Source organism: Fukomys damarensis, unplaced genomic scaffold (genome assembly GCF_012274545.1).
Source record: "Fukomys damarensis isolate Sample0158 unplaced genomic scaffold, DMR_v1.0_HiC HiC_scaffold_13, whole genome shotgun sequence".
Taxonomy (NCBI): Eukaryota; Metazoa; Chordata; class Mammalia; order Rodentia; family Bathyergidae; genus Fukomys; species Fukomys damarensis.
Genome location: NW_022900925.1, coordinates 26,038,563 through 26,065,898, shown reverse-complemented (window position 1 = coordinate 26,065,898; position 27,336 = coordinate 26,038,563). Strand labels below are relative to the sequence as shown.

The 27,336-nt window shown below is 43.5% G+C and overlaps 1 protein-coding gene across 3 annotated transcripts; it reads right to left on the bottom strand.

The window, feature by feature from the left end:
* Positions 1 to 7,364: 7,364 nt before the first annotated feature.
* Tubd1 (tubulin delta 1) lies at positions 7,365 to 27,216 on the bottom strand. 3 transcript variants are annotated; one of them, XM_010626723.3, is made up of 9 exons: positions 26,984 to 27,216; positions 26,003 to 26,214; positions 23,422 to 23,569; positions 21,934 to 22,150; positions 20,603 to 20,834; positions 16,038 to 16,202; positions 12,548 to 12,688; positions 9,348 to 9,531; positions 7,365 to 7,492 (listed from the first exon to the last, which is right to left on the bottom strand). In XM_010626723.3, exons 2-9 carry the CDS (start codon positions 26,169 to 26,171, stop codon positions 7,390 to 7,392), a joined length of 1,359 nt encoding a protein of 452 aa, XP_010625025.1. In that variant the 5' UTR covers positions 26,172 to 26,214; positions 26,984 to 27,216; the 3' UTR covers positions 7,365 to 7,389. The 3 variants fall into 3 exon arrangements, with proteins under 3 accessions (XP_010625025.1, XP_010625026.1, XP_033618825.1); XM_033762934.1 differs by lacking the exons at positions 7,365 to 7,492; positions 9,348 to 9,531 and adding an exon at positions 11,474 to 12,179; XM_010626724.3 differs by lacking the exons at positions 21,934 to 22,150; positions 26,003 to 26,214; positions 26,984 to 27,216 and having other exon boundaries at positions 23,422 to 23,492.
* Between the last annotated feature and the right edge of the window lie 120 nt (positions 27,217 to 27,336).

Here is a 27,336-nt window from a genome sequence, read left to right as displayed (position 1 = left end):
CTGGGGCGTCTGTAGTTCCAACACCTGTTTCATGTGAGTTTACAGAAAAGAGATGATTCTTAGCCCTTTCCATCCCGTTACTGCTGTCTTGCCCAACAGTCTTATGCCTTCATTCTTCAAGCTGTTTCCAGATGAATGTTGTCGTCCTGTAATTCTAGGTACTAGGGAGGCTGAGACAGGAGGATCCTAAGTTGGAGTCCTGCCTGGGCGGTTTAACAAGACCCTGTCTCAAAATATAAAACGGCTGAGAATGGAGCTTCACACGCCCCGGAGTTCAATCCCTGGTGCTACAAAGTAAATAATTAAATTAAAAGGCAAAGTGAAAGGAGGCGACGGGGGATTGGCCACGTCTTCGGGACAAGGCGTTGGGGTTTCTGGCCAGCGATGGCAACTCTTCATTCTTTTCATATACAGTGGCATTTCCTTTCTCCCCAGTGGTGTGGATCAAACTCAGGGGCACCTACCACTGAGCTACATCCCAGCCCTTTTTGTGTTTTATTTTCAGACAGGGTCTTGATAAATAGTCCAAGAGGGACTCGAAGTTTCAGTCCTCCTGCCTCAACCTACCTTAGTGCTGGGACTACAGCAGTGGCCACCGTGTGCAGCTAATTCATTGCCTTAAATGGCTTTTAATTATGTAAGATGGCCAGGTGTGGTGGCACAGCCTATGATCCCAGCACTCGGGAAGCTGAGGCAGGAGGATCACTGAGAGTTTGAGGCCAGCCTGGGCTACACAGACTTTCTCCCCCACCCCCTAAAACAGGATTACATAAAATGATTTCATTTTTTCAATCTTGAAATTTCATCTGATGGCCGTGTGATTTATTGCTAATAATCCAGTCTCTAATGGGCTTCACTGTGTACCTGTAATTTCTTTTTTCTTTTTCCCAGTACCAGGGATCAAATTTAGAACCTTGTGCTTGCCAGGCAGGCGCAGTGCCACTGAGCTGCATCCGTGCCTCTGCGCCCATAGTTTGAAGGCTTTCTCTCTCCCCCAGAGTTGTAGACATTTGTGCTCATCTGTTCGGAATGTGGAGTATCTCCCATGGGCTGGGCATGGATTTGGCGGCAAAGAGCACACCAGGTAGCGAACTAGAGGCCAGGCGGGGCTGGGCTCGTTTCTTTCCCTGCAGATGTTCAGTGGGTGTGTGTGGAAGTAGACTCACTTCCTGCCTCTTGCATACTGATCTCATGAGTCCACCTGAAGCACCGGCCTCTTTCAAAACGGAAACGGCCTCTCTCTGCTGTGTCACGTTTCCCACTGCCCTGTTCCCAGGCCCTCTCACCCAGAAAGAGGTTCTTTCAACCCCCAGTTACTAAAATTCACAGGACTTTATTTCTGAAATGTCTAGAACAGCTCTATCCCGTAGTTATTGTAAAGTACATATCTGAGTTTTAACATTTTAGTGGCTATATTTTTAAAGTAAAAAGAAACAGATGAGATTAGTTTGAGTAGGGTGGGTGCGGTGGTGTACGCCTGTAATCCCAGGACTCTAGGGGGACGAGGCAGGAAGATCCTAAATTCAAACCCAGCCTGAGAAACTGAGCAAGGCCCTGTATCAAAATTTTAAAATAAGAAATATAAGGGCTGGGGATGTAGCTCAGTGTGATGGCCCTGGGTTCAATTCCCTAGTACTGTGAACAAACAAACAAACAAACAGAAAGGGGTAGAGATACAGCCCACCGCAAAGACCCTAAATTAAATCCCCAGCATCACTTAAAACGGCTAGTTCGGGCATGGTGGTGCAAGGCCTGTAATCTCAGCACTCAGGAGGCTGAGATGGGAGGGTCACTGAGAGTTCAAGACCAGCCTGGGCTACACAGCAACAGTGTCTTAAAAAATTTTTATTTTAATTAAAAAAAAATTAACCTAAAATTAGTATTGTTCACATCGTCCCGCCTTCTCTCCCCATGTTGGGGTCCAAACACGGGGTTCACACCAGGCCAGCACTCTGCCTGACTACACCCCGCCAACTGTAAAGCCGTGGGTAGTTCACAGCCCACGGCTGCCTCTTTGAACACCATGATAGAGAATCTTTACCTGCTGGGTACTCACAATTTAACTGGATCCACCCAGGACAAGAAAGCCACAACGCAGCCATGCTAGGGGCTCTGTCATTAGCAAAGGAGAGAAATTCCAGTAAAACAGAATTACCTGCCAGATGCAATCTGGTTCTTCATTTTTTTCCCCTCTTTTTCCATCTGATTAGCTGTTCTTAGATATTCACATTACATTATATAAAGCCTTTAGTCAAAAACCATCCAGTTTTCTGTTATCAGCAGCTCTGGGACATCATGAGTTTCTCTTTCATGTCTTCCTGTTTTGCTGACTCCCTAAGAGTCTAAATGGTTAGGAGTTTCTTTTCCCCCCTTTTCCACAGCTTGAGTTCCATTAATTCTCTCCTAGCCTGAATAGAAACTGCGTTTCCCAGAAACTTGAAATATTTGTTTGTTTTAACTCCCATGTGAGCATTCCTGCTTCCAGAAGTGGGGTTCCACGGTGTTGCATCACCCAAGGCATCTCAGGGTGTAGGAGTCAGAAGTTATTAAATCACAAATAGAAAGCCAGGTTTTTAAACTCACATACCCAAAACTCTTAGGGGAAAGATGTGATGCAGATGAGAAAGTATCTCTTAAAATAAATAACTGCCCAAAATGACAAGTCAACGGATAAAGCCACCCTTGGTACGTATGTACATGGCAGAAAAAGATGGCGTTGGTTTCCAGACTCAAGCTCCTGGGGAGAGAACAGGGATAAACAAATATAGAGCATTTTAAAATCCAACATTGGACAAGCATCCGAGTGTGAGAAACGTGGTTTCAGTATGCACACTATGAAGTAAGCCAGTGAGGAGCTGTTTCAACATTTAAAGCCCAGGCTGGGGCTCCCCAGCCCTTGTTTTCTTCGATGTTTTATTTCTTTTTTCACCTAGCACTGGAATCCAGGGAGCACTGAGCTCTATCATCAGACCTGCTTTGTTTTTATTTGATGTTATTTTATTCTGCAATGCTGGGGATCAAACCCAGGGCCTCTTGCATGCTAAGCAACCAAGCTATACCCCAGCCCTTTGTATTTTCAGACAAGGTGTCACTCAATTGTCTAGGTTGGCCTCAAATTTCCAATTCTCCTGCCTCAGCCTCCCAGAGTGCTGGGGTTACAGGTGTGGTCACACCTGGCTGGACCACATTCTTTTCACAAAAAAGCTGCATATACACATGGGCAAGATAATAAGCCAATAATTAAGAAGCTAGAATTGTAGCACCAGACTTCCAAAGAAACCGTGAGCTGTTTCACTCTGTGGTATCAGCCCCTCATCCACAACCTCTTGCTCACTGCCTGCCCTGGATACTGAGTGAATGGCTGATATCGGGGTACTGAATGCTTGGTGAGTTCCAAGTGAAGGACGAAATAAAGATGTTACAAACTGACTGGCTCATGGGCGGGAGCCCAAGGTGGGAAGCAAGAGGAAATACAGAAGAAACAATTCTACGGCTGAGGAACAAGCTCTGGAGGGCACAGAGGAGTGAACAGCCTGGAAAATAAGCAGCATTTTAGGCCCATGTTGCACTCACTGCCAGGGTGCATGCTGGGCCATCAGGACAGTATGGGCTGGTGACAGGCACCAGGAATCTAGGAAATGACTTCCGTTTTCTGGATCTGTCCACTGGGGCTTTCCTGGCCGGCGGGTTTTCTCCACACAAATCAAAGTACATTTCAATGCCACCCCAGAACTTGAGGACTTGGCATCAACTTCCTTGTGGGCTTTGTTTTGTTTTTACTTGAGATAGGGAGGGGCGTTGTCTCAGTGTCTCACTGTTGCCCAGGCTGGCCCAGCACTCCTGGACTCAAGGGATCTTTCTGCCTCAGCTTCCCCTATAGCTGGACTACTGGAACACACTACCACATCCAGCCCTTTGTGTTAATTTTTAACTTAAAACTGTAACTCTAATAGCAAAAAAGTTTGTTATTCTCAATAAACAAGAAAACAATGCAGTGGTGGATCGCTAAAAAAAAGAATTCACACATTAGGGTACCAGAGCTCTAACTGAAGTTTACTTCTTTTTACTTTTTTAATAGGTTTTGCTTGTTTGCTTGTGACAAGGTCTCACTGTTGTAGTCCAGGCTGGCTGGCAACTCAGGATCTTCCTGCATCAGCCTTCTGAGTGCTGGGATTACAATCTGTACATGTCTGGCTCTGGAGTTTATTTCTTTTATTCACCTGCCATTGAGTGCATGAATTGTCAAATTAGAAATATACTTGTCCCACATGTACCTCCTGAATTCCTTCCTCAAATATCAAATGAATATCAGATGAATTCCACTTCAAAACTTTCTTTAAGCTTAACTTTTAGCAAGAGTCCTTAGAATCAGCTTAACGCCAGATGAGATAATTCAGTTAGAGATCTTCATCAGTGTGGTTTAATTGAGGAAATTAAGTCTTTGGATCTCGTCAACGCTAAACAATTACTTTAACTTTGAGTTTTAAGAAATTATGAGCTAATTACTTTTCAAGTACTCTTGGGTTAACAAAGGGCACCAGTGGGGTGTGCCTTGGAGCAGCACAACAGACCACTCTGACATTCTTTAGAAGGAAGTTAGAGTCCAGCAGTTTACATCATAGCAACAGTTGATAAGAAAAACAGCAAAAAGGTAATCACTTCCATATGGAAAGAGAAGAAACCAGTGAAGCTGTGAGCTGTCATTTTTCCATACAAAAATAAAAGCCACTACTAGTAGACTTGGCAGAAAGGGCAAATGCTCTCTCTTTCCATTTTACATTAGTTAATAAGCTGCATGTGATGTTTTATTGAAATACATCATTCCCCTCAAACCTCGCTGCCAGCTTCCAAGTGTGTTTGTCCTCCTGAGTGAAACCCATCTCAGCGTGTTAATTTCATCAAGAACTCTACTGCCTTGGTGATAATTTTCTCACTTTGGTGAAAAATGTGAGCACTCTTATCCCCTTTATCTTCCATGTCAGTTAAACATCTATAAGTAAATTTATTTATTTAGACAAAGGGTCTTGCTATGTAGCCCAGGCTGGCCTTGAACTCACTGCAATCCTCCTGGCTCAGCCTCCTGAGTGCTGGGGTTATAGGCGTGCGCCACCATGCCTGGTGTGTAAGTAATTTTAAAGCAATAGTTGTAGCATTCTAAAATCAAAATCAAAATCTGACATATTTTCTCATGCCCAGAAAGGTTTATTTTTTCAGTAGTGGGGATTGAGGCCAGGGCTTTTGCACTGACCTACATATATCCCTGTCCCTTTTTAAATTTTTTTATTTTGGGACAGGGTCTTGCGAAGTGTCCAGGCTAGGCTCCAGTATGAGATCTTCCTGCCTTACCCTCCCAGGATGCTGGGATTATAGGCACATACCACCACACTCACCTCTGCAAGTTATTGAAACACAATACACATTTATTCATTTACTTTTGGATTTAAGCCTGATCAACATTTATTACCAAAGCCCCAATATTTATTTATTTATTCTGTATGAGGATCAAACCCTAGGGCCTCAGGTATGCTCTACCACTAAGCTATACCCCTGCCCTGAACTATCTATCTATCTGTCCATCTGTCTTTCTTTCTTTCTTTTTGGTACCGGGGATTGAACTTGGGTCCTTGTGCTTGAAAGGCAGGCGCCAGAACCACTGAGCTAACTCCCTGGCCCCTCTTTCTTTTCTTTTTTCTTTCTTCCTTCCTTCCTTCCTTTTTTTCTTTCATTTTTCTGAGACAGGATTTTGCTCGGTACTTCAGGGCCTTGAACTATGTAGCCCAGGCTGGTCTCAAACTCTCAGTCATCCTCCTGCCTCAGCCTCCTGAGTGCTGGTGTTACAGGCTTTTTTTTTTTTTTTTGTACCAGGGATTGAAGTTGGGCCCTTGTGTTTGCAAGGCAGGTAGCAGAACCACTGAGCCAAATCCCGGGCCATACAGGCACATTTTTAAACCGGAGTTTTACTATGTTGCCCAGGCTGATCTGGAGCTGCTGAGTCCAAGTGCTCCTCCTCCCTCCAAAGACAGCTAGAACTACAGGTATGTACTGCAGTACAGGGCCTGAAATTCATCTCTAAACAATCACACTGAGACAGAAATCTTAGCAGTACAGAAAATTCAAACTATACATTCACACTGTAGCACTTGACAACATCGCCCTCTTGTGGTACAAAGCACTCAAAGATGACTCAAGTACAGAATCACAAATTCATAGTTTATTTTTATTTTTTATTTTTTATTTTTTTGGTACTGGGGATTGAACTCGGGTCTTTGCGCTTGCGAGGCAGGCCACTGAACCACTGAGCTAAATCCCCGGCCCTCAAATTCGTAGTTTAGAATTGTGCTGAGAAAGTTTAGCTCATGTTTAGTGAATTGTTTTTGGAATAGAGATTTAGGAACATGGGGACAAACAGAGTATTTTCTTTCCTTGGATACTTCCAGAGTTTCAACATCTGAGCAATTCTGTGAACATGGGGGTAGTAGCGTGCACCTATAGCTCCAGCTATTCAGGAGGCTGAGGCAGGAGGTTGATCTGAGCCTAGTACATAGTTTAAGACCAACAAGGGCAACACGGAGAGACCCTATCTCCACAAAACAAAACAAAGGTCTTTACAGAAACACTTCTTTTATTGGAGACAGGGTCTCCCTATAAAGATCAGGCTGCCCTTGAACTTCTACGTAGCCCAGGTTGGTCTCAAACTTACGGTGACCCTCCTGCCTGAGGCTCTCCAGTGCTGGGATAAATGACATATCAGGGGTCGGGGACTTAGCTCAGTGGTGCCGCTGCCTGCCTCACAAGTTCAAGTCCCCGAGTTTGATCCCCAGTACCAGAAAAAAAAAATGGACACATAAATTAGATGTTTCCATTGAAAACATGCTCTTCTCCACACCTATAATTCCAGCAGAGAGGCTGAGGCAGGAAGATTGCAAGTTCAAGCCCAACCTGAGAAATTTAATGACTGAGACTTTGTCTCAAAATAGAGACGAGGATGTAGCTCAGTGCAAAGGCCCAGTCAGTGTTGCACAAAAACAACAAAACAACCCTTTTTTTCTAAGTCATTAAGTTGCCTAAGTTGGGTTTGAACTCACAATCTTCCTGCCTCAGCCTCCCATAGTGCTAAGGTAACAAGCAGGTGCCACCACCTGGTTAAAAAAAAAAAAAAGTTTTCTTTGTTTCTGTGGATATAGTATGCAGGATGGAATCAGCATTGTACTTTGGTATTTTAACAGAACCCACTTTAAAGTACAGTTATTTTTCTGTGGTACCTGGGAATCAAACTCAGGACCTTGCGCTTGTGAGGCAGGCAGCAGAACCACTGAGCTAAATCCCCAGTCCTAAAGTACTATTAAAAATATTTTAGTTGATTATAGCACTTTGTTCCTTTGTTCAAAATCAGAGGTTACGGTAACTGGCAACAACCTGTTCTAACAATGTGAAACTGTCCAAAAAGTCCTCTTCTTCAATTCCAAATTTTGTGTACTGATGAATATAGGCTCTAGGGGGAAAAAAAAAAACATAGAAAATGTAAAATAAACAATTTCAGGCAAATTAGTAACTTAAAATCAAACAATAGGATGAGGGGAGGGGAGAGGAAGAGGAAGTAAAAAGGATTAAGATGGGGATGTGTATGTGTCAATACCCCATAATGAATGTATTCATTATTACTGCAAATCTATGCTGATAAAAGAGGAAAATGAAAAAATAAATAGACTTTTTCTAGCTCATGAACATTCAAACATCAGGAATCAGTCTCTTAGGAATCTTATATTGACTGGACATGGTGGTGCACACCTGTAATCCTAGCACTCAGGAGGCTGAGGCAGGAGGATTGCCATGAGTTTGAGGCCAGCCTGAACTACATAGCAAGACCCTGTCTCAAAAACCAAAAATCAGAAAAAAAAAGTCTTATCTTGGACTGTTTACTCAAAGAGTGGTGAACCAGCAGCTTTTGTCAAGCACCCTGCCCTGTGAGGGTCCAAAAGTGTGACAGTAATGGACAGCACAAGGCACACAGATAAAACGAGGCTGTGCAGACGCAGCTCCTGCCCAGCACATACTCGGCACCCTGCAGACAGAGAGCGGCTCCCCTGGGAATGACAATGCAGGCCGGGGTCCAGCTCCATGGCTGAGTGTCCTCCTCGTATGCACGATGCCCCAGGTTCAGGTCATGCCAACGTGGGGGGTGAGGGGCGACACCCAAAACCCAACCCTAAAAGGCGCCCGAGAGATTCTTCCGAGGCTTTAAATTAGAAACGCACCAGCCCCATTCCACGAACTTAGTGAGGTCCCCCAAGTGCTCGGCTGGCATCGTCAGTTAACCTGTAATTACGCTAGGGTGGTCCTCTCCCTCCCTCCCGGCCCGCAGGCTCTCAGGCAGGAGGATCGAGGGCGGCCACGAGTTAAACTGACAGTAATGGTGCTGCCGCCTAGGGACAGTGAGGAGGACGACGCGGCAGAGGACAGAGCCTCCTCCACGGCAGGACGAGGAAGAGGAGGGCTGTGAATGGCCACGCAGGACTGGGCCCTGGGAAAGCCTGGCTAATCAAAGCGGAGCCCTCGCTCAGTCATTTGAGGAACTGGACCCTGACGGTAACTGTCAAACCGGCAGAGCTCAAGGCAGGAGCTGAGTGCGGTGGTGCAGGCCTGTACTCCCTGTACTCCGAGTACCTGGGAGGCCGAGGCAAGAGGATCACCATGAGTTCCAGGCCAGCCTGGGCTACAGAGCAAGATACTGTCTCAAAAAAAAAAAAAAAAAAATTGCTACTGAAACGTTTCTTAGTATCAAGCAGATTTGAACATACTGCGTATATTACCGAGGAAGATCAGAACCTCTTCCGTTCCCCCAAGGGCCCTTTTTTTTTTTTGAGACTGGGTCTCACTATGTAGCTCAGGCTGGCCTCAGATTCACAGTGCTCCGTCTGCCTCAGCCTCCCAAGGGCTGGGGTTACAGGTGCGCGCCACCACGCCCGGCCCAGACCTTTTTTTTTTTTTTGGTACCAGGGATCGCGAACTCAGGCCCTTGCGCTTGCGAGGCAGGTGGTGGAACCACTGAGCTAAATCCCCAGCCCCCCAGACCTTAGTTTTGAAAACTATCTGATTGTGTCTGTCTTTAGTAAAATCTGTGCTTTAATTTTATCTGGTTTAGGAAGTGCTCATTTGGTCAACAATATCAGCATAACAGAAACGGCGTGGCCCAAGCCCTGGGCTTCTACCCCGCTGTCCCAGTGGATCCAGCCCCACGGTTTCTTAGGAAAGACCCACTGTACGGATGAGGAAACAAAGTCCCTCACATCCCACCACTGTTTGACCTGCCTACCGGAAGGAAGGCTCTGGACTTATTCTTTACTTACTTGGAAGCGAACATATCCCATGCTTTGCCCACAATCCTGTCAAGTGGCTTCAAGAAGAACTGGCTATTGCTGACCAACGCTGCGGACCTCTCGTATCCGGTAAAGGCTCGCTGGGTTTTCCACGCGCTGAAGGCCTCGGCGGGCCCTAACCAGGAAGTGTAGAGCGCGGGGTCCTTAAACCCCTCTGGAGGAGGAAGACAACTCGGGGCATTACTTACAGCACATGTCACGAACTGGAAAACCAAGGTAAGGAACAGATACTTTTTCATCCATTTCATCAAAGTCTTTTTGTTTATTTTTGTGGTGCTGGTGACTGACCCCAGGCCTCAAACAACACAGGCAAGGGCTCTACTACTGAATTATAGCCTGGGCCCTATTTTTTCCTTTTCTCCTTCTCTCTCTTTTTTTTTTTTTTTCCTGGTAGTACTGGGGATTGAACACAGGGCCTTCACACTGAACTACAAGGGATTGAACACAGGGCCTTCACACTGAACTACATGTTTTGAGACAGGGTCTCGCCAAGTCTCTAAATTGCCCAGGCTGGACCCGAATTTGTGGTCCTTCTGTCTCAGGCTCCAAGAGAGCTAGGACTACAGGTGTGCGCAGCTATGCCGGGTCCTACTCTGTCTTCTATATTGCTTTTAAATAAATGACCCGTATTTGTGGTCTAAAAATGAGTAGTAATAATTCATACCATTCTGAAAGGAGTAAGAAGAAAAGTATTAAGTCACCAGAACAGCTGAAATGCCACCACTCGAGACTGTGAACATTCACTTTGTGTATTCTCTTTACGTGTGTGATTTTACCCACGTTCTTTCCTGTACTCTGTATTTTTCTTTCACCTGTGTGTTGTGAACCTCTGCACATCAGTAAAGCTCACTCATCTTTAAAGGCTCCTTATATGAATAGGACATCATTTATTTAAGAAGTTTCCTGGGCCAGGGATTCAGCTCAGTGGTTCTGCCACCTGCCTCGCAAGCAGAAGGACCAGAGTTTAATCCCCAGTACCAAAATAAAAAAGAAGTTCCCTAGTGTTGGGTATTTAGAGTATTTCCACATTGTGTTAGTGTGAAAGATGTTGCGATAAATACCTTTGCAACAACACTTTGTGTGGATTGGGGATGTAGCTCTACAGTACCAAAAAAAAACCAAAAAACAAAAAACAAAACACCTTGTGCATTTGTGTCATTTGCACTGGGTACATTTTTGGAAGTTGGCTTACTTTATATATTGTTAAAAAATTTTTTTAAAAGCCGAGAGTGCTGGCACACACCTATAGTCTTAGTACTTAGGAGGCTGAGACAAGAGGATCGCCATGAATTTGAGACCAGCCTGGGCTACATAGTAAGTTCAAGGCCAGCCTGAACTACATAGCAAGACCCTGTCTTAAAAAAATAAGGGCCAGGGATTTAACTCGGTGGTATGGCCACCTGCCTCACAAGCACAAAGTCCAAGTCCAATCCCTGGTACAAAAAGCAAAAATAAATAATAGATAAAAATTTAAATATCTAAAATGGTGAGCTGTGGGTACAGCTCGGTGATAGAGTACTTTCCCCTAACATCACACATACACACAAAAGAAGGACAACATAATATGAAATCTAAAGTGAAAGCCAGACATAGTGGTACATACCTGTATCTGTAATCCCAGCACTCTGGGAGGCCGAGACAGGAAGATAATAGGTTCAAGCCCAGCCTAGGAAGCTCAGTGATTTAGCTAGACCCAGTCTTGCGACTGAATACCTTCAAAAGGCTGGGGATGCAGGTCAGTGTGAAGGCCCTGGGTTCAATCCCCAATACAGGGGAAAAAATTTAAAGTGAAGAACTATGAAGAGAGTTTCACATCAATCTGGCTTGAAAGGATCGATTTTTAATTATTAGTTCTTTTTCTAAGAGGTATTACAAGATATAGTTTTTTTATACTACAGCAAGATATAGCAGATTTGATACTGCTTAAGTCATGAGGTAAGACTAAATTATAAATTTAGGGAGCAGCCAAAGAAAAATAGCTGATAAGAATACTGTTCTGCCAGGTGTGGTGGTGCAAGGCCTGTAATCCCAGCACTTGGGAGGCTGAGGCAGGAGGATCACTGTGAGTTCGAGACCAGCCTGGGCTACATAGTGAGTTCCAGGTCAGTCTCAACTACATAGTGAGACCCTGTCTCAAAATAACCAAAAAAAAGAAGGAATACAGCTCTGCCAGGAGTAAGTAGTGAGGCTGAGGCAGGAAGATAACTGTGAGTTCAAAGTCAGCCTGAACAGCAAGGCCCTGTCTCAAAAAAAAGAATATTGCTCTTCCACCTTCCCGTGCGTGTCACAGAGACCACTCTTGTTTAGCAACCCGTTCACCCTTTTAGTAACAGGACACCCTGGTTGCTCTGCAGTGGTCGGGATCACACTCAGGGCCTCCCACGTGCTAGGCAAATGACCCCGGAGCCGAACCCCACCCTGGGATGCCACCTTTTAACTACACTCACAGCCCCCGGCGGTGAGGCCCATGACTCCGCCCCAGCCCACAGGGCAGAGATGTAACCGCCCACTCGGCTCTGGGAGCGACTCCCTGCGCGTTCCTATGGATGTCTTCTTTGTTGTCCCTAAGGATGGAACCCAGCGCCTGGAAAGCACTCTGCCACTGAGCTGCATTTGTGGCACTTTTATTGTGTTTTTTCTGAGACAAAGTTTCATTATATTGCTGAGGGAGGGGGGACTGGTCTTCAGCTCCCAGGATCTTTCTGTCTCAGCCTGCGGGAGTGCTGCTTTCCAGGTGTGCCCACCACGCTGGCTCAGTCCTGTGTGATTCGACAGCTGGAAGCCAAGCAGGCGTGTTGGGCTCTAAGCAGGAAGCCAAGAGATAAGGACAGCAGAACTACCGGATGTGCAGAAGGAAGAGTTAAACTTTTTATGTTTTTAAAACCACTTCTGTTTTGGTGTCCGGTCACGTAGAAATTGATACAATGGTTACACTTTGCCACTGAAACATGTAATTATTACCTTCCTTTCTCTAAGAATTAATACAGGGACATGTTTTGGACACAGGGTCTCACCAAGTGGCTAAGTTGCTCGGGCTGGGCTTGAACCTCTGACCCTCAGCCTCCCAAAGTGCTGGGATTCCAGATGTGTGCCACCAAACCCAGCTGAGGGACGTCCACCTGCACGTGTGCAAAATGTACACCTTCACTTTTTCCTTAACGTCTGCTTACCCAGGTTCGCGCTCTGCACATCTCTCCCACGCAAGATGACCAAGTTAGCAAGGGAAGTGTTAAAACGCTGCTCCCTGGTGAGAGACATTTTGCCAAGAGGTGGGAGTCCTGGTAAAGGAGGCTGCACTTGCCAATCAATGCCTACCAAGAGGAAGAAAAAGAAAAAGGGAAATATTCATAGGTCTTACATTTAATTAAGAAACTGCCAAGTGGCTCCATGCCTGCCTTGCAAATGCCAGGTCCTGGGTTCGATCCCCGGGATGGCCAAAAAAAACTGCCAGCAGGACGCGAGGGTAATCTGGCTGTGACGTCCGCCCCCGCACTGCTTACCATTGTCTTGGGTTGATTTGGCTGATCTGGTTGCCTCGGTGGGTGTCCCCTTCCTCTCTCACCACTCCATGTGCGTCCCTCCTAAAGCTACACTCTCACAGAGAACTACCCCTGAAAGAGGACCGTTTCTTTGGTCAAGGGTATGTAAGTGGCTGTGCTCCCCTGCTAGAATCCCTAACAAGCTCTCAAGAAACTGCCGGCATGTACAGGGCCAGTGTGTTGGGAACCAATGCCTCATGGGTGGCTTCTGATTTTCCCTTTTGAGAAGAACAGCTGGCCGGTTATCCCAGGTCTACTGCACTACAGTTTGTTGAATATACCAGGAGCAAGGAACTGTACTCAAGAAGCTTGGATAAAGGAGGCAAAATTGACGTTCTGGAGCTTTCTGGAACAGTGCTGATGTGCTAATGGGATGTAACTTTGTGGGGTTCAGGAGGGGGTCTCCTGTGTGTGGAGAACAGGAAGCATAAGAGACAGGGGCAGAGAATAAGACCAGCCTCAAGACGAACCCTAGGAGCCAGGGATTTAGCTCAGTGGTGCTGCCATCTGTCTTGCAAGCACAAGGTCCTGAGTTCAATCCCCGGTACCAGAAAAACAAAACAAAACAACACACCTTATAACAGAATGTATCACACTCCTCGAGAGGCACTGGATTCCTAGAGATATTAACAGGGCTGCTAGAAAAAACAAACACTGTGGCCGAAAGCATTCAGAAGCCACTACTTTACTACGCACTTTCCTCTTCTCTCCACACTCTGGCACCACAATCTAAAATCATTTTGTGCATACTTATAATCCCAGCACTTGGGAGGCTGAGGCAGGAGGATTGCTGTGAATTTGAGGCCAGGCTGGGTTACACAGTGAGTTCAAGGCCAGGCTGAACTACACAGTGAGGCTCTGTCTCAAAAAGCAAAAATAAACAAACAAACAAACAAATAATCTTATGCCTCCTTGTGGTGTGTCAAAAGTGAATTAAGGGGCTGGGGATTTAGCCCAGTGGTTCCAGTGCATGCCTTGCAAGCGTAAGGTCCTGAGTTCAATCCCTGGTACCCCCCCAAAAGTGAATTAAATCCCTTTGACTACACCCACTATGTGACCTAGAGTAATTGTTTTGGAGACAGGATCTTGCTGTGTAGTTCAGGCTGGCCTTGAACTCATTATGTAGCCCAGGCTGGCCTCAAACTCGTGATCTTCCTGCTTCTGCCTCTGGAGTGCTGGGATTACAGACATGTGCCACCACGCCTGGCTTGACCTAGAGTAATCTGCTTAATCCTCTGGCACATCTTTTTGTAAAAGGAAGGTAACATGAAACAAAGCATTCCCACAATATCCAGGCATATCAAGCAGTTAACTAGTTCATGGCAATATAGCATCATTCAAAAAAAAATTTTTTTTTTTTTTGTTTTTTGACACAGGGTCTCACTATGTAGTTGAGACTGGCTTGGAACTCACTAAGTAGCCCAGGCTGGTCTCGAACTCACAGCGATTCTCCTGCCTCAGCCTCCCAGGTGCTAGGATTACAGGTGTGCGCCACCACGCCCGGCTGCATCATTCAAATTTTAAATCCAGCAATGCATGTAAAAAATAAAAAGGAACAGTATGTGGCTCCTCAACAGGGAGGCCGGAAGCTGGAAGACAACAGCACAAAGCCTTTGAAATTCACCAGGTGAAAATGATTCCTATTAGGCTATACCTGGCCAAATCATTCCCGTGGAAGAGCGGAATAATGGCATGAACAGCTCAAAAATTTTACCTTCCCTATATTCCTCCTTAGGAAGCTCCTGGAGGCTATGGTCCATCAATATGAGGGAAGAAACCACAAAGGGGAAGGACTTGAAATCCTAGAAGCAAGAGATATAATACAGGACAAGGCAAGGGCTTTTGAGAGACACGGCCAAGCTGATACTGCAAAGAGCAGATGACCTAGGGTTTGAACATGTTGACAAGGGATGCATAAAACTTTTTTATAGGAAAGTTTTGGGATAGATTAGTGATAGGAAAAGGGAACAGTGACCAAATGAGTACGATTAACAACTCTAGGAGGAAAAAAATCATACGTAAAACAAGGTACACCATAATCTGTGTACACAGTACATGGCTCAACTGTGAGTAATATTTACATAAAGTAAAAAAATGCTGAAAACTGATCTAAAAGTATGTTACAACTGAATTGAGAGAAAGAAGACAAATGTGAGCGATTGTGTGTGTATGTGTGTGTGTGTGTGTGCGCGCCCGCGCCCGCGCGCATAGGGGTATAAGAAGACTCAGCTATTACACTGCACATTAGGAAGGTAATGGATAATTTCTAAGACTGGAAAATACAATAAGAAAAGTAGACACAAGACATTTTATATCTATGGGGGCAGATTCTAGAAGAAACAGCTAAAGCACTAAAGTAGTTTCATCTGTGCAAGGAGGCAGTGTCGAGGAGGAGACAGCTGTTCTTGTTACAAATTCATACTGGATAATTACTTCACTTTGAAAAAGTGATATGTAACTTACATATAGTACCATGTATATAATTAAATATACACTTACATTTTTTTTTCTCTCTTTTTTTAACTTTTTGTGGTGCTGGGAACTGCACCCGGGTCTTTGTGGACGCAAAGCACATGCTCCACTACCCAGATTCTGACACACCTCAGCCTCGCCCTTGCATGAGTTTTAACTAGGTGGTTTTCAAAACTATGTTTACTGGCGGGCATGGTGGTTCAGACCTATAATCAGGGATACTCAGAAAGCTGAGGCATAAGGATTCCAAGTGTGATGCCAGCCCGAGCTGTTCAGTAAGACCTTGTCTCTAAAAATAGAAAGGGTGGGGATATAGCCCATTGGTAGAACCTTTGCCTAATGAGGCCCTGGGTTTGTCTCCAGTACCAAAAACAACAACAAAGTAAATCTATGTTTACATATTGCTTTGGTTAAAATATAGTAAAGCTTTAAAAAAATATATGGCCCTCATCTGAAGTGTTCTTTGGTAATGAAGCGGTGACGTGACTAAGAGGCCCTCCTGGGGTGTCTTGGCCAAGCCCTGCAGGAGGCCCCCCCCACCAGATGAAGGCGCCTTTATTTCAACTGGCCCAAGCCAGTTTATTCTCAGAGCTCAGGCAGGCACTTTTCCCAGCTTGTGGGCTGCATATTTTTTAAAGAACCTCCTTACCTTCTTCCATTTTTGCATGAGAAATGAGCATCTGTCTCAGATGCTTCAGGAGGCCAGCCCAAGTAAAGGCGCTATATGGCAGTGAATTCTCAGACATCTGAGGAATGTTACGAACACCCAGCATCTTGAATTCAGGATGTGGAACTAAATTCTCCATTAAGTCTCCTGTAAAGAAGAAAGAAAAAGATCTGAACTAACATGTCTTTATTCCACACTGTTGCCACTGGCCTATAGGAATCATGAGTTCATGGTTTTCTGGGTCAAATGTGTTTTCTCCAAAGCCAGAACTGCTTAAAACTTCAAAATAATAAAATTTCAGAGATCATGTCTATTGCAGACTAACCCTTTGCTTTGTTTTAGTACCCATTTTAGCATGGGCGAGAAAACACACTTTGCAGGCAGGGGTATAGCTCAGTGATGGAGCATTTGCCTAGCATGTACAAGGCCCAGTGCCTGACCCTTAGCACTGGAGAACAAAAAGCAAGCAAGCAAGCAAAGCCAAGCATGGCGGCACATGCCTGGAATCCTAGAGACAGAGGCAGAAAGACTGCAAGTCCCAGGCAAGCCTGAGTCACTTAGCGAGACCCTGTCTGAAAATAAAAAATAAAAAGGGCTGTGGATAAAGCTCAAAGCTCCCTGAGTTCAATCCCCAGTAGTGCTAAAAACGAAACAGAACCACCTAAAGCCACTTCACCAAAAAGGAAAGGAGAACTCAGAAGCTGACTAACTGGAAATGTGAACAAACATCTAGCTAAACCCAAGGAAAACAGAAAACGTAAGAGCTAATATGCTTTTCACGTCATTCTGTGTTTACTAAACGTTGTCTGAGAAAATGTTCTCAGTCTCTTACTTATCAGGAGTATGATATTCCTGCCTTCTCAATTCACCCATCACCTTTCTTTCTGGAAAAATCCTAGGCACTGATTAGCTCAGAGCCTGATCACTAGAACACCCCACTGGCAAGCCAGCTTCTCAGGCCTCCACATTTATGTCCTAGCCCCGACCTCTTCTGTAAACCCGAGATCCACTTACTCTCCACCCAACGAAGATTTCACTGAGTGCTTACTATTCACTCTGCACTGTCTGAGGCACTAGAACAAGAGTGATAAACAAACCAGACAAAACTTTCAGTCCTCAACCAGGTATAGTGCTTCACTGACTATAATCCCAGCACTCTGGGAAACCAACTTAGGAGGACTGAGAGTTCCAGCCTAGCCTGGGCAACTTAGTGACTTAGTGAAACCCTGTCTCAAAATAAAAAATAAAAATGGTATGGGGATATAGGTCAGTATAAAGATCCTGAGCTCAATCCCAGGACTGGAAAAAAAAATCTAGCCTTAACCAGGTGTGGTGGTGCCTATCTATAGTCCCAACTACTTGCGAGGCTGAGGCAGCAGGATCACTGAGGGTCAGGAGTTCTAGGCCAGCCTGGGCAACAGAGCAACACTCAATAAAAAATAAATAAAAATAAAAAAGAAAGGGGAAAATAAAGGGGGGAGGAGGAGAAGGGAAAGGAGGGAAGGAGGGGAGGAAAAAGATGGTCATAATAGAATACGCCTGTAATCCCAGCACATAGGAGGCTGAAACAGGAGGATCACAAGTTTGAGGCCAACTTGGATTATGTAGTGAGACCCTGTCTAAAAAGAGCAACAGAAGCCAGGGATTGAGCTCAGTGGCATTGTGCTTACCTCATAAGCACAAGGTCCTGAGTTCAATCCCTGGTACCAAAAAAAGGAAAAAAAAAAATGAAAACACCAACAAAAGGGCCTGGCATTTAGCTCAGTGGTGCCAGGCCTGCCACGCAAGTACAAGGACCTGAGTTCAATCCCCAGTATATAAAAAAAAGAAAAAAGCAATAAAAACAGGGACAGGCAACTATTTGAGAAACAGATTAGAAATGGAGGTAAAGATTACAGTCAATTGCACTTAGACGATCTGAATGGATAAGGCACCATTTAACAAGAGGTGAAGAAGAATTGCAGAAATGTATGTTTCAGAGACAAAAGGAGGTAAAATTGGTCAGCAAATACAAGACAGGGTAGTTAGGAAGGAGAAGCAGCAGGATAGTGAAGTCGTCAGGCTGACAAATAAAGGAGCTGTCTACTATAAAATGCTGTTAGATATTCAGGCTGTGAGAAGTCCCCAGGATGTGGGGACTAGACAGCCATATCTATGAGACCAAAAGGGGAGGAGGAAAACAGAAAGGAGGCCAGAAGCAAGGATTAAAAAGGGAAAAAGTCTTATGCAGAAAGCGAAAAAAATCTCTACAGAATGAAAGAAAATTTTTGCAAGTCAGATACCTGATAAGGGACTTGTATCCAGCATATATAAAGAATATATATAAAAAGGGCTGGAAATTTAGCTCAGTTGGCAGTGCACCTGTCTCACAAGCACAAGGTCCTGAGTTCAATCCCTGGTACCGGAAAAACAAACAAACAAACAGGATTTGAGACAAGTTGGGCCAGGGATTTAACTCAGTGGTGCTACACACCTGCCTTGAGCCCTGGTACCAAAAACAAAACAAAACAAAACAAAAAACCCCCCAAAAAACCTGAGACAACTCAATAGCAAAAGAACACAATTTCTAAAAATGGGCAGAGATGGTAATAGAGCTCAGTGGTACAGTTCTGGTATAGCATGGGCAAAGCTTTGGGTTCAATCCCCAGCACTGCAAAAAAAAAAAAATAAATAAATAAATAAAAATAAATTAATAAATAAAGGCAAAGAATCTGAATGAATATTTCTCCACAGATGAATGACCCAAATGGTCAAAAAACAATTGGAAAAAATATGCAACGTTTTTAGCTATCAGGAAGAGCCAAATTGAAATCACAAAGAGATAAAAAGTTCAAGCCCTTTAGAACGGTTATAATACATAAGACATAACCGGGTGAGGATGTGGAGAACCTGAGCCCTCATACACTGCTGTTGGGACTGTGAAATGGTACACTCACTTTGGAAAAGTTTGGCAGTTACTCAAACATTTATTTTATATTCTATCACTGAGCTACATCTCTAGACTTTTCTCTTTTTTATTTTGAGACAGGGTTATTGCTCTGTTGCCCAGGCTGGCCTCAAACTTTTGATCCTCTTGCCTCAGTCTCACAAATAGCTAAGTAAGATTATAGGTGGGTGCCATACCCACCTACCTATGACCTGGCAATTCTACTCCTAGATGTATATGCCAGAGAAATGAAGACATAGCCACACAAAAATGTGTGCACCACTGTAATTAGCAGTATTATTCCTCATAGCCAAAAAGGTGTCCATCAGCTGGTGAATGAATAAATAAAATGTGATATATCATATAATGGAATATTAAACAGCCATCAAAAGGAATGAAGTACTAGCACATACTGCAATCTGGGTGAACCTTGAGAACGCTGTGTAAAGTGAAAAAAGCCAGGCACAAAAGGTTTCATATTGTGTAAGTCCATCTATACGAAATGCCCAGAACAGATAAATCCATACAGATACAAAGATTGGTGAAACAGGCATGGTGCTGCACACCATTCATAATCCCAGGTAGTTAGGAGGCTGAGGCAAGAAAATCACAAGTTAGAGATGGGTTTAGATAAATCAGCGTGACCTTATCTCAAAATAAAATTGAAAAGGGGCTAGGTATGTAGGTCAGTGACAAAATACTTGCCTAGTATAAGTAAGGACCTGAGTTCAGGCCCCAATACTGGCAGAGAGAAAGAGAGAGAGAGAGAGAGAGAGAGAGAGAGAGAGAAGGAAGGAGAAAGAGAAAGAAGGAGATTGGTGGCTGACTAGCATTGAAGTTGCTAGGGGGGAAAAGGAAATATTAGTGGTTGCTAAAAGGTACAAGTACCAGGTTTTTCTGTGATGACTGTGTGTATGAATTATGAATACGCTAAAAACCAATGAATTGTACACCTAAAATCGATGAACTATATGGTATGTCAATTGTATTCCAATAAAATGGCTATTAAAAAAGAAAAAAGACATCAGGGATGTATCTCAGTGGAAGAGCATCTGCCTACCATAGGCAAGGCCCTGCATTTGGTCCCTATTTCTGCAAATAAATAAGAAAGAAAAAAATCAATCCTGAATGATATGTCAGTGGTTGTATATACTACTCTTTTGAGCAATTTAGCAACTTCTGAAAACTTTGCAGTAAAACAGGTCAGAGATATAAGCAGGTCTGAAGGAAATTTGTTTTTACAGTATTGGGGATCAAATACAGGGTCTCTGCACTACCTAAAAAAAAAAAAAAGAAGAAGAAGAAATAAAAAAGGTTTGGGATGTAGCTCAGTGGTGTACAACCACATCAGCTTGCCAAGTGTGACGGCATATGCCTGTAATCCCAGAGCTCAGGAGGCTGAGGCAGGAGGGCTGCCACAAAGTCGAGGCCAGGCTGACCTACCGAAGGAGATCCTGTCTCAAAAAACAAAAAACAATCACACCAGCTTGAAGGTTTCTCAAACGAGGGAGAATTGAAGGGAGGAGTCAGAAAGAGTAATTTTGAAGCTGTCAGAACAGGAGACTTAAGAAACAAAACAAAACATGAGCTTTTCCTATAAATAACATAAAGAGACTAATACCTAGTGGATTTCTCCTGTAGTGACACGAGCCTTCTCCAGAATAAGTAGGCTGGAACACACTTCCCAGCTGATGTGCAAGGACTTGATTTAAATCACGAAAGGAGATCTGCTTGATATTCATCAATTTTGCACAGATCTTATGGATAGCATCATTCTCATGAACAAGGAGCGCATCTGAAGATCGGTACAAGTGAGAGAGCGTCAAAATGGAGTTGTAGTTCTGAACAATAACCTGGAGAGGAAAAGGTCAGAAATAAGGCCAGAGAGAACAGTGGTTAACATCATTCATTCTAAATTGGGCATGACGGCTGTAATCCCAGTTACCTGGGAGGCTCAAAAAAGAGGATCCCAAGTTTAAATTCAGTCTAAGCAATTTACAAAGCCTCCATCTTAAGATTAAATTTGAAAAAAGGGCTGAGAACATAGCTCAGTGCTTTCCTAGCATGCACGAGGCCTTAGGTACTGGGGAGTACCCCAAAAGAGAGACCTGTGGATTCTTAAGGCATCTAGGTTCAAGATGCTTTAGGTTCAAGTCCTAATGACTTCAGGCAAATTATTTAATCCCTCTATGCTGCAGTCTCATTTGTAAAATGGGGATAATAATTATGCCAGCCTTCTAGTTGTAAAGATCAGTGATATTAGAGAATACCTTGCAGACAAACATTGGCTATTACTACACTTCCTTCCTACAACATTTCCTATAATGATTTGTCTCATCTCTTTGTTCCTTAAACACACATATTTTTTTCTTTTCTTGGAGACAGGGTCTCACTATGCAGTGGATATTGGCCTCAAATTCATGGAAATCCTCCTGCCCCAGCCTCCCAAATGCCGGAATTACAGGAGTGCACCACCATACCTGGCTGATTATTCTCTCTTTCTCCTTTCCTTTCCTCCTGTCTGATGCTCATTCCTTCCTTTTTTTCCTCCCTCTCTCTCTCTCCTTTTTTCTTTTTTTCCCCTAGTACTAGGGAGTGAACCAGGGAGCACTCAGGAGTGAACCCACGGAGCACTGAGCTACAGTCAGCCCTCCTTTTTTTTTTTTTTCCCTGGTACTGGGGATTGAACTCAGGACTTTGGGCTTTGAGGCAGGGGCAGCGCCACTGAGCTAAATCCCTGGCCCAAGCTTTTGAAATTTTAAAAAACAGGACAGATACCTCATATGTCTGCAAAAACTTAAGCAAAATTAGATGAATTATTCATGAAAGTATCATATTTATAATCTTTCCTAAAGATATAATTTAACATTTCCAAAGATAGGATCAGATCTATCTTTATTTCCATTCATTTCAACTGCAAAGAAAACAGATTGTTAATTAATATGCTCATACCTCACCAGTTCCATAAGGCCATATAATCTGATTCATTTTCAAAGCATTTGAATAGTGATCTTGTAGCTGCTGTGTAAGGAAGGCTCCCAGCCCTGATCCTGTGCCCCCAGCCATACTCATTATGATGAAGAAACCATTCAAAGAGTCACATTTCTCCACTTCCTTCTGGATTAGGTTCATTATAGATTCCTTATGCTTGGGTCCATGAACAGAGTAACTATGTAAGGGTAAAAGAAACAAACACAAACACCTTTCAATTTAACCAGAGAGATGTGAGGCAAAGGTGAAAGATATAGGCTGGAGAGATCGTTCTAAAGCTTTGGTTCAGGGGCCCTCACTGACCACGTTTAAAATGCACCAGTTAAATATATTTAGCAGGTGAAATGGTCCGAAAGAAGAGTGGAATGAACTTATAGGATCCAGAAGTCCTTTTGTTAATAGGCTATACCCTTTTTTTTTTTTTTTTCCTTTTTTGTGGTACTGGGGATTGAATCCAGGGCCTTCGCACTGAGTTATATCCCCAGCCCTTTTTATTTTTATTTTTTACAATTTGAGAGAGGATTTGGTTAAGGTGCCAAGTTGCCCAGATTGGGTTCACACCTGCAATCTTCCTAGCTCAGCCTCCCAGAATGCGGGGATCATAGGCCTGGCATTACCATGCCTGGCATATCGGCCATTTCTTCAGCTGGAGCTTTCCACCAACAGGTATTTCTACTAATTTATAGTAAAATTGAAAATTCGATATTCATAACAATAGTCCTAAAGTAGTGGTTCTAATGCTGAACATCAGAGTCCTAGGGAGCTTTGAAAAATCCCAGCTTCGCCCCAAAACTAAATCAGATTCTCTGGAAATGATCCTTAGGAATCAGGATTTTCCAGAGAATCCCATGAAATTCTAGTGTGCAGCCAAGTATGGGAACAACTGCTTTGTAGTATTCCTGCAGATCGGGATACTGCCAGGTAAGGATACTGTGTTGATAATAAGTCAGTTTGCAGCACAGCAGTGAAGAATGGAAAATTATGCTGCAGAATATTTGTGGTTTCATCATTATGCATTTTCAGGCCCAGAGATGGAGTAAGTTTTTCTGGATGAAGTCAAATTCTAATTTAAAAATAGTAATTTCAATATTTAAATATTTTTTTATTAAGTTTGTTGGGTTTCTTTTTGGGGGGTGCCAGGGATTGAACTCAGGACCTTATGATTTTGAGGTAGGTGGCAGCACCACTGAATTAAATCCCCAGCCTGGTACATTTTAGGTATACACTATGATCATATTCATCATTGGGATTTTTTTTGGTGCCAGAGATTGAACTCGGGTCCTTGCACTTTCAAGGCAGGCGGCAGAACCACTGAGCCATATCCCTGGCCCTTAGAAATTTCAATATTATATTCTCAGTCTATCAATCTATCAACTGTATAGTTGTAGTTGTCTACTAATTGGCTGTGCCACTGTAATGAAACAGAAAATCATGAGGAATTATTCTTACCCATATGCCCAGTTGTTTCCAGAACCCTGTTTTTGACAGAAGTATGCATGCTGACCATACTTCCACTGGCCAGACTGGGCAGCCTTTGACAGCATGTGATTGATAACTTTAGGTTCCATGTCAACAAGCACAGCCCGGGCAATTGGAACTAGAGAGGGAAAGTACAATAAAAAAATTTCATGTCATATTTAGGTAACTTAGAGCATAAACTTCTAGATCACTGAGCTATATCCCCAGCCCTAGGTTCAGGGAAATAAAAAAGCCAGAAGTTGGGGAAAAAACTGTCATACTGCACAGGAATGCTGCAGCTGCAGGGAAAGGCAGATATCTGTAAAGCCCAGGGATTCTGGTAAGCACTCCAAGCTAACATGGTCCCTTGGTTCAGGTCTAAAGACATCTGTGGGGTGCTTACTACGTGCCATGTACTGTGCTGGGAATAAAGAGATGAAGGCAACCTCAAGGACTGGTGGGAGAAATAAAACACGATGACCTGCATCTCTGTGTGGTGGCACACACCTGTAATCCCAGCTATTTGGATGGCTGAGGCAGGAGGATCACATGTTCAAGGCCAGTGTGGGCAACTTAGTGAGACCTTGTCTTAAAACTAAAATTAAAAAGGGGATGGTAATGTAGCTCAGTAGTAGATTATTCCTAGGCTCAATCTAGTACTGCCAAACAGAAAAACAACAAAAACAAAGCACATCAACACTTAATTATAGTGCAATATATGCCCCATAACAAATCCATACCAAAGAAGCAGCATATTCAGATGTACAAAAATACCATGGGGGCTGGGGATTTAGCTCAGTGGTTCTACCAACTGCCTTGCAAGTGAAAGGTCCCGAGCTTGATCCCCGGTACCAAAGAAAACAAAACAAAAATCATGGGTACAACATACAGCTCAGAATTATCAGAGCAAAAAAAAAAAAAATGACAGAGCAGAGGAGATCGATGTCAGATGGAGAGGACTGGGGTAGAAGGGATGGATGGGAATGGAAAGGCAGCACAGCTCTGATCTTGGAAATCCTTGCAGGCAATGCTAAAGTGCTTGGACTGTACCTTTTAAGCACGTGATAAAGCACTGAAAAATTTCAAGCAGTGCAGGAAAAGCTGGATGTCTGTTTTTTTTTGAGACAGGGTCTCACTATGTAGTTTAGACTGACCTGAAACTCACTATGCAGCCCAGGCTGGTCTCGAACTCACAGTGATCCTCCTGCCTCCAGGCAAAAATATATTTTTTTGAAATCAAAGAGAAGCCTTTATTTTCAACAACTATGCCTATATGAGATGGTTCATTGATCTACTATAAACAAGTCTCTCTTTACACACAGCACCAAAGTATGTATTTAAAAATTAAAAATCACATAGGCTCACCCCTCATAAACACAGCTCGGACCATGGGTGTCTTTTTAAATACAGCAGTGAGGGGCTGAGGATTTAGCTCAGTGGTTCTGCTGCCTGCCTTGCTGGCACAAGGACACGGTTAGATCCCTGGTACCAAAAAACAAAACAAAACAAAGAAACACAGCAGTGAGGAGGACAGATGAGATGCACACAAGATTCCAGGCAGGGAAATCCCAAGTGTGTGGAAACAGCGCAGGTGAGAGTCAGCTCTGAAGCAGTGACAGTGAAAGTGGAGAGGGCAGAACTGTTTCAAGAGATATACAGGGCTCCAAATGAGCAGATCTTGAGTTCAAGTTTTAAAGAAAAGATAATGAAAACCTTGGGTATGGAGATGGCAGTTTGAGGCTCAAATGGGAGTGAGGGTGGAGATGTTCGCTAATCAGTCCACAGCTTAGAAGAAAGACTGTGCTAGAGGTATGAGAGTCACTAATGTAGAAAGATGTAGCACATTATAAGTGACTGAAATTGTCCAGAGAGAACTATGCCTGAGATGCAAATACCGGATAGAAAAGTTCAGAGCCGAAGGAGGAGTGAGTTTAATAGTTAATGTTACCAAACCCAGTGATGAAGTTAAGTGAAGAAAAGAAAACAGGGTAATCGGGAGGTTTTGGAAATATTTCTTAGGGCAGCTTCAGTGGCACTGTGAGGCAGAAGCAGAATTATAACTGGTTAAACAGGACTCTCCTTTGAGAATCTTCACTGAAAAGGCAAAAACTGTAAGAAAGAAGATAGGCTGGGGGTGTAGCTCCGTGGTAGAATACTCACCTAGCACTCATGAGGCCCTGGCTTTAATCCTCAGTACTACCAAAAACAGCAACAACAAAAAGCTATAGTCAAGAGATAAGTCTTGTTTGGTTGATTTTTTAAATTAATTAATTAATTTATTTATTTATTATGGTGCTAGGATTCAAACCCATGGCCTCAAGCATACTGGGCATGCATTCTACACTAAGCTACATCCCAGTGCATTTCGTTGGTTGGTGAGATCTAAGCGTGCTTATGTGCTGTGGGGGGGGCACCCCTAGAAAAGCTAAGATTATTTACATAGAAACAGAGCACCAAGTGCAAAGTAATTTCCCAGAGAGATGGGCAGGGATGAAGTTCAGACACTTGTGGAAGGTCAGACCTTGAAGAGGTTTGTGTCAGAGTAAAAGAGAGGACTGTAGACCACACATACCTCCATTTTCCTCCCTGAAGAATCTTTCTCTGCAAGATGCTTGATATGCTCCATTCTCTCTCTTAGAGCACAATCCCTGGGAACACTGTGAGTCAGTAAATAAAGCATCGAACACTTCAAAGCCAATCTGGTTGCCACACTGACCAAGCTGCACTGTTACTATTGACATGCTGAGCCACGCAGTAGGCCTGTTCCTTCAAAAAGTGAGCAACCTGTAACAGAAAAAAATGCAGGCTTTGAGAACCACAACCTTATGAATGAGAAAAAGATGCTGTATGTGTTAATTACACATCAGTAAAAAGTAAATTTAAAGTACCGTGTATGTATATAGTATTATAAATGAAATAGCTCTGTTTAAGGAGCCAATCATTCAAAGAAATTCTTCTCTTGCTTTCCATAGTTCTGAGATCTTGGATTTGTTGTGTGAAAATCCATTCATATACAGCTCAATAGTTTTCAAAAAGTGATTTGTATTCACTATTTTCCTAAGTATGCACTTAAAACTAAACAAAACACAATAAATGCTGACTGAAATAATTAGTACTTCATCAGAATCAGTTCAACAAACATTCAATTAACATTAATTTTCTCTCTTCAAAATAATGACATTGTCTTTCCACCAACCAGTTTTCCGCCCTGATAACTATAATTAAGACTTGGAAAAGATTTTGTGTTTAATTCAGGTAATACAACCAAGATGTAACCAGGAGAAAGACCAATGAAACAGTAAGGCAGATTGTATTTTTAACAGCAAAGGGACAATTTTTGATAAAGACCTCACATAAGGACCATGCAACACTCAGTTCTGTCACTTATACAGTATTTTCAAATTGGCAAACTGGGTAATATTTTACAGATAAAATATTTACAGATAAGGGAACTGGGGCTCTGAAAGGTTATTTGATTTCCCAAGGTTAACAAGTAAGGCCAGACTGTTCCTTGGGAACTGGCCCTTAGGAGGACCTCATTAAATCCACTCACCTGTAGCCCTCTGTCCCGCGGTTTCCGCCGAATTCGAACTTCAGAGGATCAACCTTCTTACAATGCGCATGCTCACTTTCAGCCCCTAAAAAGCCACAGAGAACGAATGCGCATGTTTTTACCTGAAGAATTTAGCTTTTTTTTTTTTTTTTTTAATTCAGAAAGGTCAATCACGCATGTTCAATTTCAATTTATCAACTTCGGATATGGTACGCATGCTCTGTCCATCAAAATCGCTCACGCCGACGATACGCATGCTCCAGGCTTCCAGAACAGCTTCTCTTGGTTTTGTGCGCATGTCCCTGCCGTAATTGGCTGTGGAGCTAGTTCTACGCATGTCCGTTGCCCATACT

What these genes read in the sequence shown, in the direction of transcription:
- Tubd1 (XM_010626723.3), bottom strand. Translation starts at nt 26,171, where the DNA reads ATGTCAATAGTAACAGTGCAGCTTGGTCAGTGTGGCAACCAGATTGGC. An exon ending in CTTCAGGGAGGAAAATGGAG is followed by an intron (nt 23,570 to 26,002) that starts GTATGTGTGGTC and finishes TTCCCTCTCTAG; the next exon opens with TTCCAATTGCCCGGGCTGTG. An exon ending in GGCCTTATGGAACTGGTGAG is followed by an intron (nt 20,835 to 21,933) that starts GTATGAGCATAT and finishes TTTCCTCTCCAG; the next exon opens with GTTATTGTTCAGAACTACAA.